At 47.5% G+C, this 13,814-nt stretch overlaps 1 protein-coding gene across 5 annotated transcripts in view; it reads right to left on the bottom strand.

The window, feature by feature from the left end:
* The window catches only part of LOC115618940 (guanine nucleotide-binding protein G(o) subunit alpha), a 195,765-nt gene that overhangs the window by 45,348 nt on the left and 136,603 nt on the right, over positions 1–13,814 (bottom strand). For 3 of the 5 annotated variants that reach the window (XM_030510912.1, XM_030510909.1, XM_030510911.1), the window contains exon 4: positions 13,441–13,601. In XM_030510912.1, the coding sequence (XP_030366772.1) occupies positions 13,441–13,601 (161 nt within the window). The remainder of the gene's footprint in view (positions 1–13,440; positions 13,602–13,814) is intronic. The other 2 variants (XM_030510913.1, XM_030510914.1) reach the window with 2 other exon arrangements.

The raw sequence follows: 13,814 nt of genomic DNA, 5'->3' as shown, positions 1-13,814 counted from the left end.
AGGTGGAAGACCCAGGGAACTACAGACCAGTCAGTCTCACCTCTGTGCCTGGCAAAATCTTGGAGCAGATTCTCCTGGAAAGCATGCTAAGGCACATGAAAAACAATGAGGTGGTTGGTGACAGCCAACATGGTTTCACTAAGGGGAAATCCTGCCTGACCAATTTGGTGGCGTTCTATGATGGGGCTACAGAACTGATGGACAGGGGCAAAGCAGTTGAAGTCATCTACCTGGACCCGTGCAAAGCGTTTGACACTGTCCCACACGACATCCTTGTCTCTAAACTGGAAAGACATTGATTTGATGAATGGACTACTTGGTGGATAAAGAATTGGCTGGATGGCCGCACGCAGAGAGTTGTGGTCAATGGCTCAGTGTCCAGTTGGAGACCAGTAACGAGTGGTGTCCCTCAGGGATCGGTGTTGGGACCTGTCTTGTTCAACATCTTTGTTGGCGACATGGACAGTGGGATTGAGTGCGCCCGCAGCAAGTTTGAGACGACACCAAGCTGTGTGGTTCAGTTGATAAGCTGGAGGGAAGGGATGCCATCCAGAGGGACCTTGACATGCTTGACAGGTGGGCCGATGCCAACCTCGTGAAGTTCAACCAAGCCAAGTGCAAGGTCCTGCACCTGGGTGGGGGCAATCCCAGGCACAGCTACAGGTTGGGTGGAGAAGAGATTCAGAGCAGCCCTGCAGAGAAGGACTTGGGGGTGTTGGTTGATGAGAAACTTAACATGAGCTGGCTTCAGTGTGCGCTCGCAGCCCATAAAGCCAACCATATCCTGGGTTCCATCAAAAGAAGCGTGACCAGCAGGTCGAAGGAGGTGATCCTGCCCCTCTACTCTGCTCTCGTGAGACCTCACTTGGAGTACTGTGTACAGTTCTGGTGTCCTCAACATAAGAAGGACATGGAGCTGTTGGAACAAGTCCAGAGGAGGGCCACGAGGATGATAAGGGGGCTGGAGCACCTCCCATACGAAGACAGGCTGAGAAAGTTGGGGCTGTTCAGCCTGGAGAAGAGAAGGCTGCGTGGAGATCTCATAGCAGCCTTCCAGTATCTGAAGGGGGCCTACAGGAATGTAGGAGAGGGACTCTTCCTTAGGGACTGTAGTGGTAGGACAAGGTGTAATGGCTTCAAACTTAAACAGGGGAAGTTTAGGTTAGATATAAGGGAGAAGTTCTTTACAGTGAGGGTGGCGAGGGACTGGAATGGGTTGCCCAAGGAAGTTGTAAATGCTCCATCCCTGGCAGTGTTCGAGGACAGATTGGATGGAGTCTTGGGTGACATGGTTTAGTGCAAGGAGTCCCTGCCCATGGCAGGGGGGTTGGAACTAGATGATCTTAAGGTCCTTTCCAACCCTAACTATTCTATGATTCTAAAAAGACATACTGGCAGCCTATGAAGGGGTTCAAGCTGCGTTGGAAGTGATTGGCACTGAAACACAGCTCCTCCTGGCACCCCGGTTGCCTGTGCTGGGCTGGATGTTCTCTACCTGGGCAGGGTCTCCTCTACATATCATGGAACTGATGCTATATGGAATAAGTGGGCCACACTAATTACACAACGAGCTCAAGTAGGAAATCCCAGTCGTCCAGGAATTCTAGAAGTAATCATGGACTGGCCAGAGGGCAAAGATTTTGGAATGTCACCAGAAGAGGAGGTGATGCGTGCTGAAGAAGCCCCATCATATAATCAACTGTCAGAAAGTGAGAAGCAATATTCCTTGTTTACTGATGGGTCCTGCCGTGTTGTAGGAACGTGTCGGAGATGGAAGGCAGCTGTATGGAGTCCCCTACGACAAGTTGGAGAAACTGCTAAAGGAGAGGGTGAATTGAATCAGTTTGCAGAGGTGAAAGCCATCCAGCTGACCTTGGACATTTGCAGAACAAGAAAAATGGCCTGTACTTTATACTGACTCATGGTTGGTGGCAAATCCCCTGTGGGGGTGGTTGCAGCAATGGAAGCGGAGCAACTGGCAATGCAGAAGTAAACCCATCTGGGCTACTGCATGACACCTCAGGTTATCAGGGAGGCAGAGACGCAACATATAGATGGGCTTGTGATCGAGGGGTGGACTTAACAATGGACACTATTGCCCAGATTATTCACGAATGTGAAACGTGCTGCAATTAAACAAGCCAAACAGTTAAAGCCTCTCTGGTATGGAGGACGATGGCTGAAGTCCAAGTATGGGGAGGTCTGGCAGTCTGACTATATCACACTCCCACCGACCCGCCAAGGTAAGTGCCACATGCTTACCATGGTGGAAGCAACCACTCGATGGCTGGAAACATATGCTGTGCCCCACGCCACTGCCCGGAACACTATCCTGGGCCTTGAGAAACAAGTCTTGTGGTGACACGTCATCCCAGAAAGAATTGAGTCAGACAATGGGACTCATTTCCGGAACAACCTTATAGACACTTGGGCCAAAGAGCATGGCATTGAGTGGATATATCACATCCTCTACCATGCACCAGCCTCTGGGAAAATCAAGTGGTACAATGGGCTGTTAAAAACTCCACTGAGAGCAATGGGTGGTGGGACTTTCAAACATTGGGATACACATTTAGCAAAAGCCACCTGGTTAGTCAATACTAGGGTATCTGCCAACAGGGCTGGCCCAGCCCAATCAGAACTTTTACGTACTGTAGAGGGGGATAAAGTTCCTGTGGTGCACATAAAGAATTTGTTGGGGAAGACATTCTAGGTTATTCTTTCTTCAGGTAAAGGCACATCCACTCACAGGATTGCTTTTGCTCAGGGTGTACTTTGTGGGTAATGTGGGAAGATGGGGAAGTCTGGCGTGTACCTCAAGGGGATTTAATTTTGGGGAAAACCAGCCAATGAACTCAGTTAATATGCTCTTGCCTTCTGTACAGCACTTCTATAGCAGCTAAATGCTCATCTCCGCCACTCTGGGCTTTGAAAAGAAAATATGTGCTGTCATGATTGTCATCAGAGAATAAAGTTGTGGGAAAAGCTGTCAGCAGCAGAGGGAGTCTCCCAATACTGTCCTCAGGTCACCATCGACTGATTCTGACTTCTCTCCGATCATCACCCCAACAAAGAATGAACTTTGATGAAACCAGACGAGCTCAGCAGCGACTAGACAAGATTGGTGGTGTCATCAGCAGGCAACATCCAACACCATACACCATCTCTCCTGCCCTGAAAGACTGTTATGACAGATGAAGCCCGACATCATGGACTGAATGAAGTCAGTGAACTTTATAGGGATGGTCCATGGACTAAGGAATGATATCTGTCTCTGTGTGTGTGTGTATATATATCTCTTTATATCTCAAGAGACAAAAAGCGATGGTATATTGAAAAATGTGGGATCTGAGCATCACGTATGTGGTATGGAATAAAGGGTGGATGCAGTCCTGGGTTCAGCTGTAACAGTTATTTTTCTCCTTCTTAGTAGCTGGTGCAGTGCTGTGTTTTTGACTTTAGGCTGAAAACAGTGCTGATAACACACCGATGCTTTTAGTTGTTGCTAAGTAATGCTTACTCTGATCAAGGACTTTCTCAGTCTCATGCTCTGCCAGTGAGGAGGGGCATGGGAAGCCGGGAGGAAGCAGAGACAGGACACCTGACCCAAACTGGCCAAAGGGGTATTCCATACCACAGCACATCAAGCCCAGTATATAAACTGGGGGGAGTGTCCTGGGTTCAGCTATAGCAGTCATTTTTCTCCTTCTTAGTAGCTTGTGCAGTGCTGTGTTTTTGACTTTCAGCCTGGGAACAATGCTGATAACACCGATGGTTTTAGTTGTTGCTAAGTAATGTTTACTCCGATCAAGGACTTTCTCAGTCTCATGCTCTGCCAGGGAGGAGGGGAAGCTGGGAGGAAGCAGAGGCAGGACACCTGATCCAAACTGGCCAAAGGGGTATTCCATACCATGGCACGTCATGCCCAGTATATAAACTGGGGGGAGTTACCCGGAAGGCCCAGATCGCTGCTCGAGTCGGGCTGGGTATCAGTTCGGGGGGTGGTGAGCAATTGTATCCTCTCCCCTTGTTATTTCCCTTATCATTATTATCATTGGTGGTAGCAGTAGTGGTTTTGTATTATACCTTAGTTACTGGACTGCTCTTATCTCAGCGCGTGGGAGTTACATTCTTCCGATTCTCCTCCCCATCCCTCCAGGAGCGGGGGGAGGAAGAAGGGGGGGAGTGAGCAAGCGGCTGCATGGGTCCGAGTTACCGGCTGGGCTTAAACCACAACAGGAAGTTACCCGGAAGGCCCAGGTCACTGCTTGGGTCGGGCTGGGTATCGGTTGGTGTGTGGTGAGCAATTCTATTGTGTATCACTTGTGTTTATTGTTTGTTTTTTTTCCCTTCCATTTTTATTTTTATATTCTTTACCCTTGTTATTTCCCTTATCATTATTATTATTAGTAGAAGTAGTAGTTTTATATTGTACTTTAGTTATTGGACTGTTCTTATCTCAACCCATGGGATTTATATTCTTTCAATTCTCCTCCCCATCCCCCCAGGAGTGTGGGGGGAAGAAGCGGTGGGAGTGATCGAGCAGCTGCATGGTTCTGAGTTACCGGCTGGGCTTAAACCACAACAGTGAGAAACAAAGTAGTGTTTGCTACAGGGCTAATTAGAGCTATTCTGTCAATTAGTGTGTGAAATGATCTGTGCCCAGGGCTCCACCAGTTGAGTCCCGATTTTGGCAGGACTGTCTTCGATAAGTGCTGGGACTCTGCTCCTTTGGGGCTCACCTGGACCCCCCTCACCATGCTCTTCCCATCTGCCCAACCCTGAAGGCTCCTGCCTCACTCCACTGCTGCCTTTGCTGCTCTTGCCACCGTGGACATCAGTGTCTCATAAATAGGAGCGTGTTTATTGTCCCCACTGGGAACCAAGACAAGGAGCTTCAACCTGTTGACCAGCGGGCACCACAAGCTCCATTTGTGGGCACAGCTTTGGGTGCTTCATCCCCATCATTGCCACGTCCTGTGATTTTATGGCAAGTGTCACAATGTTTGCTCTATTTTTTTTCTTAAAGCCTCAACCTCTTAAGGCTGGATAATAGACTATTTGCTTAAGGAAATAAAAAAGGACTTACCAGCTCTCCTGTTCACAAACAAATGGCTTTAAAATATAAGCTGGAGGGCTTAGGAAGCAGCAAATAGATAAAAACAATTTTCTGGTGGTTGTCTTAATATATATTGAAAACCAGGGGCTTTTTAACTAAGCTTATGATTGGTTTTAGATTTAACTCCTAACCTTAAACATTTGAGCGTGGGGATGCTGCACTGTTCCTCCTCTTCAGCACAGACCCCAAGAGAGGGCAGGGGGGGACGGCAGCAGCTCCACACCTCCAGCAGTTGCTCACATGCTTTTTGGGCTCTCTTGTGCCCTGGGGCCCGGCACAGAGCATCCACTGAGCAGGGGCAGGATAGGAGACAGGGTGGCCGATGGAACTGTACCAAGCCTGACAGTGCTTGTCCTGAGCTGGAGTGGCTCCTCCTGAGCTGTGCATCCCATGGCTGGTGGCAGGCCCGTCATACCATGGCCACTAGTGCCTGCAGATCCATGTGGAAGTTGGCTTACTTCATCCTGGAGCCTGGATACCAAGAAATTCCCATGTTCCTGCTGTTCTTTGCCATGTAAGGATTTCAGACAGACATCAAATACATCAGGAAACCATGTGCCACTACCACACTCACCTCCCACAGTCACAGACGGTGCCAGACCTGATGCTAGGTGTCTCCTGACAGCTTTGCCTGCAGACACACTGTGGAATCATAAGGCTGAGAGCAGTGAGATTGTCCCCACCTGGCCACATGTGCTGCAGGAGGACAGGGCTCACAGCCTCTGGTGAACGATGAGCTGGATGGCAGCTAGCTGGCATAAAGCAGGAATTACCCATGCAGAGGGACATCTGCCTTGCTAGAGCTACCTGATTCCCTAAGGAGCTTGAAACAGCAATAAGATGCCCTGAGAGCCTCACTGGTAGGAGATAGCCCATCTCCTGCCCTTTCCCTGTATGAGTGATGCCCTTGCAGGGCAGGCTGTGACAGTGGAGCTGGAGACACCTGCTATGTCAGACTGCAAGGTGCACAAAGGGAGAGGGAAGCTTGGGCTCCCTGGCTCTGCAGGAGAGGAGGAGCAGGAGCTGCAGCTTCCCAGGAGAGCCTGGACTCGCCAGCTGTAGAGCTGCATCCCTGCACTGCCATCCCCCAGCGTAGAAAGGAGGTTGGGATGAAAGGTGGGAGACCACAGTGATGGGTGAGCTGCAGGGCATGAGTGCTGCCTGCTGAAGGGCAGAGCTGATGGGAGAGGGGGGCTGTGAGTAGCAGTAGGGGTAAGCAGTGAAAAAACAAACTGAATGGAACAAAACAACCCCAGCCCCAAGCCTTGGTGGCAGCTTGCCAGCTCCATCTGGTTTCATAAGGACATTTCAGCTTAAAATTACACAAATAGCCCAAAAAAGTCAAATCTTTCTGCACTGAATCTGTCATCCACAGGCCTTTGCAAGGCAGGAAGAAATTCCCATTGGACCTGTCAGTCGGCAATGAGAACAGATTATCCAGGGTTCAAGACTGTGGTTCAGCAGGTTTCCTTGGGGGTGAATGCCCTGTGCTGCATTTATCGGTGGTGCTGGCTGCTCCTCACCTCTAAACAACATGGGAAAAGAGATTGTTCCCAAATTCTGGCAGTGTCCCCTCCTCCAGGCAGTGTGAACTACTGCCTGGCTCCTGCCCTTTTGGGTGGGAGCTTTGCCCAAAATAGGACAGCCCTGATTGGTATCATGGGTCATTAAATAGCAATTTATTTAGTCAAGATGTCAATATTTTAGTAATCCCCAGGCCAAAGACAACATTACGATCTGACATGGCAATGAAGAATGGCAGAAAAGTAGCAGGTACTGCTACACCTTTGTCCCTGAGGAATGAACTTCCTACATAACTTCTCTGCTCCTCCTTGCAGTGCAGTCTGTATCTCCTGGGTCTCTTCCGACTGATCTTAGATTTTTTTGGGGATACAAGAGGATTAGGAGGGGGAAAGTGACAACACCATACCACCAGTTTTTGCCTGCAAGATCCATATCTAATGGTGCTGAGTTTTTAGTGGAACTGGCTGCAGAATTTCAGATGGAAAGGCAGTGAGCAGTCAGAACTCTGGTTCAGCTGGTGAATGCTTTCCTGGATGTTCCCACGTTGCTGGGTGCTGCCACAAGCTCTGCTTTAAAGCCCAGCTCTGTAGCTTCTCTTCATGGCAGAAGTTAGGTGGGGGAGTGATGACATCTCAGATAACTTCACACTGACTGAGAGGGGATATAGTCCTTCAGAAACCAGGTGTTCACAAGGGACAGGACCTCCTGTGTTTCCTTCTCCTTCATTTTCTTTAGAGTTTACATGAGCTCCAGCCAGGAAATGTGTTTTTGAGACGGTTCCCTCTTTCCCCGATAACTTGCATGTGTGGCTTGGAAGGGTAAAGGGAATAGCCTGGCTCTGAGACTAAGCTTCTGTGTGGCCCAGGAGAGAGTGGGTCTGGTGGAGCTCTCTTCTGTGCTGGTGTCTGAGAGGGACCAAGTGGAGTGGGCATTATAACAAGTGGCAATGTCTTATGATGGACCTGTGTTATGCAGCTTGTGAGCTTTCTGGTGAGGAAGCTCAGTCCTCAAGCTCTCCTGGCAGTATTTGGTGGGATGGGAAGGTGAGCATTGCTTAACACCCACCTTCAAGATACTGTGAAGTGGACTCTGCCCTTACTTACAGGGGTAAATCAAACCAAAATTTCAGACAAATGTATCTACAAATGTATCTATTAATGCATTTTCCCTTTCTGCTTTATTGGCATTTGGGCTCCAAAACACAAAGGTGGGTTGTTCAATAAACAGCACAACGCAAGTCATCCCGATTAATTGGATTGTTCCATGTATGCTGCTACTCCCTCCAATTAAATGCAAGGGAGTGCAAGTGACAGGCATGAATAAGACAGGCACGCAGAAAACCATATTCTAATGCAGAAGGTACGATAAGAAAATGGAATCTATGTACCTGTCAGGAATATTAATGCAAAACCTTGACCTAACATTTTTCTTTCTTTAGTCTGAGAGAGCCGGCAACAATTGCAGCTCATTAAAACAGATCATGTCCTGCCAGTCATTCATAATGCCCACGTCCTGCAAGTCTTGTGGTCTATTATCATAGACCTTCATGGTCCTGCATGGCTAGGAACAGGGACTGCAGCCAACCCTGAAGACCTTTTCTCTCTTTTAAACCCAGTGTCATGAGAGAAAGAGTGAGGGTGAAAAAAACAAGGACAAACTCAAAAGTGACCATTTGGATTGGACCTCTGGAGTTCATCTGGACCATCTCCCTGTTCAAAGCAGGGCCAACTTCAAAGTTAAATTCAGTTTGTAAGTTAGCTCAGGTGGCTCAGTATGGAGTATTTCCAAGGATGGAGATTTTACAGCCTCTCTGGGCACCCTGTTCCAATGCTGCCTTGTCAGAGCTCACTCTGGAAGTTGCTCACCACATCACAACATCATCTGGCTCTACTTCCTTAACTGTTTTCTCAATGCAAAGTGTGCGTTGGCATGTGGGATGCAATAAGTATCAGTAGGGAAGGTGAGACCATCATGCAAAGACAATTCTTTTGCAAGGAAAAGAGATCTGAAAAGTCCCACACAAGACAGGGTGAGAAGGAAGGCACTGTGGTATTTTATTCTGAGTTTGGTGCTGCTTTTCTATAAGGCACTGCCAGAGGAGTTCTGGAAGATGAAGCAACCAAAGTGTTGTCCAGTTTGGGCTTGGTATTTGGCGTTGTCCAGTTTGGGCTTGGTATTTGGCACAGACTTGAGACGTCAGGGCTGCAGTTAGCTATAATAAAGCAGCAGATGTAATTGCATCTCTCTTTCTTCAGCAGTGAGGTTTGTATCCCTCTTTAGAGGCATCTCTCCCTCTCTTCACTCTCTACGGAGAGAGCCAAAGGCAACAAGCTTCCCAGCCCTGGCACCTCTGATATGTGTGAAGATGGATGGGTTGAATGCAGGCCTAAAATATTTTACATTTTCATGGTAGTTTCACAGCCCCAGCATTATCAAATGATCTTTCAGTGTACTTGGAAGCAGGAGAATAACTTGAGATGGATTCTGGCTTTTTTGTGTCTGTGTACTTGCAAACTGTCTCTGCCTACACATCTTGCAGGGCCTGTGCCTGTTTGGATATGCACATGGAAAACCAGTGCTTGTGTGGATGCTGTGTCTGCTCCATTCCTCCCCTTCCTGAAGATTAGAGGCTGCTCAAAGCAGGTCCCCATCCCCGTGTGATTAACCTCAAACTTGCCCTATGCACTGTGCTCCACTGACCAGGCTAGTTAGGAACTTGAGGCTAAGAAGCACAAGACAATTTTAAAATCTGAACAAAAGTAGGAGAATAAGGAAACCAGCTGGAAACCTCTATTTTGCTCATTTTGAAAGCAAAATGTGGGTCACAGATGTGCTTCCATTGACAGAAACTGGCTAGAGAAGAAAAAGACATCAGCAGTGACCAGATTCTTTGATGATCAGAGGTAGATTTAGCTCTGTCCTGGGTTCAGCTGTAGCAGTTATTTTTCTCCTTCTTAGTAGCTGGTGCAGTGCTGTGTTTTTTACTTTAGTCTGAGAACAGTGCTGATAACACACTGATGTTTTTAGTTGTTGCTCAGTAATGTTTACTCTGATCAAAGACTTTTCAGTCTCATGCTCTGCCAGTGAGGACGGGCACAAGAAGCCGGGAGGAAGCAGAGACAGGACACCTGACCCAAACTGGCCAAAGGGGTATTCCATACCACAGCACATCATGCCCAGTATAGAAACTGGGGGGAGTTACCTCGAAGACCCAGATCGCTGCTCGGGTCGGGCTGGGTATCGGTCGGTGGGTGGTGAGCAATTGTATTGTGCATCACTTGGGTTTATTGTTTTCTTTTCCTTTTCCCCTTTTAGTTTTATATTCTCTCCCCTTGTTATTTCCCTTATCATTATTATTATTGGTGGTAGTAGGAGTAGTAGTTTTGTATGGTACCTTAGTTACTGGACTGTTCTTATCTCAACCTGTGGGATTTACATTCTTTCAATTCTCCTCCCCATCCCTCTGGGGGGGGGGGGGAAGAAGGGGGGGAGTGAGTGAGTGGCTGCGTGGTTCTGAGTTACCGGCTGGCTTAAACCATGACAAGCTCCTAGGCATGGAGACAAGAAAGGAAGAGGAAATGAAGTAGGAATAAAAACATAATCAAGAGATTAGGAATGTGGAACTCGACCCACCCATAAATTTGCCTTAGGGAATGCTGAAAAAATGCAGTAATAAAAAAGATGAAACCAACTGCTCTATCCTACTCTCTTCTGTCCCTTCTCTTGCTGTCCTTATGGTTTTACTTTTTGCTGTCCAAGACACAGGAGGCCCATTACAGAACCTCCCCTCAGCCATGTTTTTTCTTTGCAAAAGTGCTGTTTTCTACTGTTCCTTCGCAGTAGCTATGAAATCCTTGCTAAGGCCAGGCTGACTTTAGAGCCTAAAAGAAGCAAAGCTTTGCAGGGAAGTCCACACCGTTAGGCAGGCATGCATGGGACAGTAGAAAGCAATGCACTTCTGCCCATCTTTGATAAGAAAGCCAGTACTCACTTCTTGTTTAGGCTAATACAAACTATTAAATCTATTTTCAGTGGAATTAGTGCTAGACTAGTATGAACCATGCTGCTAGCTCTGGCAGGCTGTTGATTAGCCTGTGACTTGGTCTCCCAGGGTCTGTAACAGAAGGCCTGTTGTTTGAGCCATTAATAAAACCTCAAGGTAAAGCACTGGAAGAGCAATGTGGGACAACAGCATCACTGATTTGGAGAAGCCCAAGTGGTGGTTCCTTAGAAATAGCCAGGCAGTGGAGGGGGGTTCTGAAAAGCAGTCAGCGGGTGGTTTCTGGGGTGAAGGGAAGTGCCTGGACCACTTCTGAAGGTCCCACCTATGCTGGCCATGACAGGACTTGGTCACTTGGTGCCTCTGGGCTTTGTGACATGTGCTGAATGTGATCTCTGACTCCTGCAGCAAACTTCCCTCCTGCCAGCAAAACACCAGTCCCTATGGCTTAACACCAAGAGAAGCCTGAAATAAGAGTGATGCTAGTCCAGGTTTTCAAACTTTTGGTAACTCCAGATTCAGTTCTTGCCTGGAATTTATTTTTCTCAGACCAAACTGAAGACACATTTTGTAGTTGCTAGTGTTTTAAATCACACAGCAGTGTCAATAAAGATAAGCCCTTTCCCAGGGGGGACACGACATAGAAAAATGTCCCAAATCTTTCACTCATGCAGAAGAAAAACAACCCCAAAGCACTGAAGGATTAAATGAAAAATATGCCTCTTCACTGGAGTCCACTGGGTGTGAATAAGTGCCAACTGAGCTCTCACTTGCATCACCATCTGGTGTGATGGCACCAGGGCCTTGAGGTGCAGCAGGACACATTACACTGCTCTGCCCTGTGACAGCATCTCTGCTCCTGGTCACCAAACCACCAGAGGCTCCTAAATGGCAGCAGGTCCCCAAATGTGAAGGAATTTGTTATCTTCAGCTTCACCATCTGACCTAGCCCAGAGAAAAGAAGCGTTCAGCCACAGCACAACTCACAGCGTGGCGAAGGAGAGGCAGAACAGCCCTCCCCTGACAAGGAGGATCCTGCATCCTCCTCCAGATGCAGGAGATTTTGTTAAAGACACCAAAATTCCTTTACCTGGGCTGCAACCACACATTGATATTGTTGTGAATATTACAGCACAGAGCCTCCTCAGTTGATGTCTAGAAACTGCTTGTGGTTTCAGAGCTCTTGCTGATGAATTGCCAGCAGCTGGTCACACTGGGAGGGCTCTGCTTATTATTTTCAACTGCTGTCTCACATGGAAGGAAAATCAAAATACTTTCCTCAATGTAATTGGCTCTAAAACAATTGAAGAATTTTCCACAAGGTTGTAATGCAATTAGGACTGGCATTTTATATAATTTATATGTTTAAAGGTATGTTTATGCCATCAAACCTTTCTTTTGTGGGGGGAAAAAAATTGCTGGCAAGAGAAGGCTGATTTTGCTATTACAATGAAATATAGATGAAACATGAATGTCCACCTAGTAGTGATTAAAAGGCAGTGTAATGTCAGGATCAGCACTGAGATGTAGTCGCTTGTGGTGAGAAATGGTTGGGTGGGATGCTGTGACACCAACCAAACAATGGTTTCCCATTTGGTTTTTGGTCAGTGCCAAGTGTCATCACTTGCCTTCTGCTGTAGCACTGCAAGAGCAGAAACAATCCTGCACTCCCCAACTGTCCTGCCAGCTTGGATGGGAGAAGCTGGTGCAGACTGGGGATGATCGGGCCCATCACACAGATCAAAACCATCAGCCACGCCAGTGCTTGGGTTCATTTTTTGATAGATTTCCAGGAAAACCCTACACAGTGATGCCAGACAATCAAAACACACAACTCCCAAAGTACATGAGTCAGCTAGTGAACTTGTTGACATGGGGTAATGTGAAAGCCAAAAGCATGGACATAGCACTCCCCTGTCACCGTTGGGGAAGCCTCTATTTCCCTGACTACCAAAAGGTCCAAGGATATAACTGGCAAAAAGATCCCTCTGTGCTTGCTTGTTCCTTATGCTTATACTTAACCACGTTTTACTGACTACTGCCCAAGACACAGTACAGGGTGATGAAATTGAAATTATGGGATGAAAAGCTTTAGCCTCCTTGCCTAGGTAGAGGCAAACAGATTGGATGAATTACCATTAGAAATGATAATTCATCCAATTAAAATGAAACCGGGGAGGCACTCAATGTTTCTTCAGAGCCAGAACAGCTCTTTATGGGTAGATGTCCTGTCCTTATGACAGGATGAACCAAAGCCATGGATTCAGACAATCACCATTAGAATCTGGATGTGGTCCCTAATGGCAGAGATGCCACTGACTGTATTATGAGAATAACATGATGCCACTGTAAAAGCAAAGATGTTCCTTACCCCTAGTGGTAGTCCAGCTGCCTACCAGTACAGCGTATGACTATTAGAAAAGCAAACCCAAGAGATGTACTGCTATACACAGCAGGTGATCACACCCTTCTGTTATCTATCAGACAAATGAAGAAGCCACCAGCCACGTCCACAAGTTGGTCTGCCTTTGCTCACTAGATCCAACTTGAGCTGTTTGGGAGTAGTTTGGGAACCTGGCCTTGGTGTCATGGACCTGACCCCAGACTGTCCAGAGAGGACATGAATGCCCTGCCTGATCCTTTCTGCCTTGCAGCAGCCTGTGACACAGCACGCATCCCAGTCTGTAAGCAGAACCATGTTCAGATCCACTGCTATGAGATCATTAACTTTATTTACAACTTTAACAAGCCCAAATGCAGCTTCTTAACACCAAAGACTATGGACAGGGATACTCACTATTGGGCCGAGTCGTTAAGTTGATATTCTCGGGATCGGTTGAAGCATTCTTGGATCCCAGAGTCTGCCCAGAGTCTCATCATAGCTGACAGCAGCTCTGGAGAGAAGGGCTCTGTGTCCTCCATCCGACTTACAACATCGCAGACCATCTTGGCATCAGCCTGCAGAGGAAGGAAAAGAGAGGTCGCATAGATGCTTAAGGCAGAATTGGGACCCAGAAATTTCAGAAACAGTGCACAAAACCATCAGGGGTAAAGGGGCTGCATTTTGCAGGATGGGGCTTTAGGATCCACACTGTATGATCCAGCAGAAGGGACAAAAGGAAGATGGAGCAAGGAAGCTACAAGGAAAGAGGTTATTTGTGCAATACACCT

This window comes from Strigops habroptila, chromosome W (genome assembly GCF_004027225.2).
Source record: "Strigops habroptila isolate Jane chromosome W, bStrHab1.2.pri, whole genome shotgun sequence".
NCBI classification, from domain to species: Eukaryota; Metazoa; Chordata; class Aves; order Psittaciformes; family Psittacidae; genus Strigops; species Strigops habroptila.
This window is presented reverse-complemented; position numbering and strand designations above follow the sequence as displayed.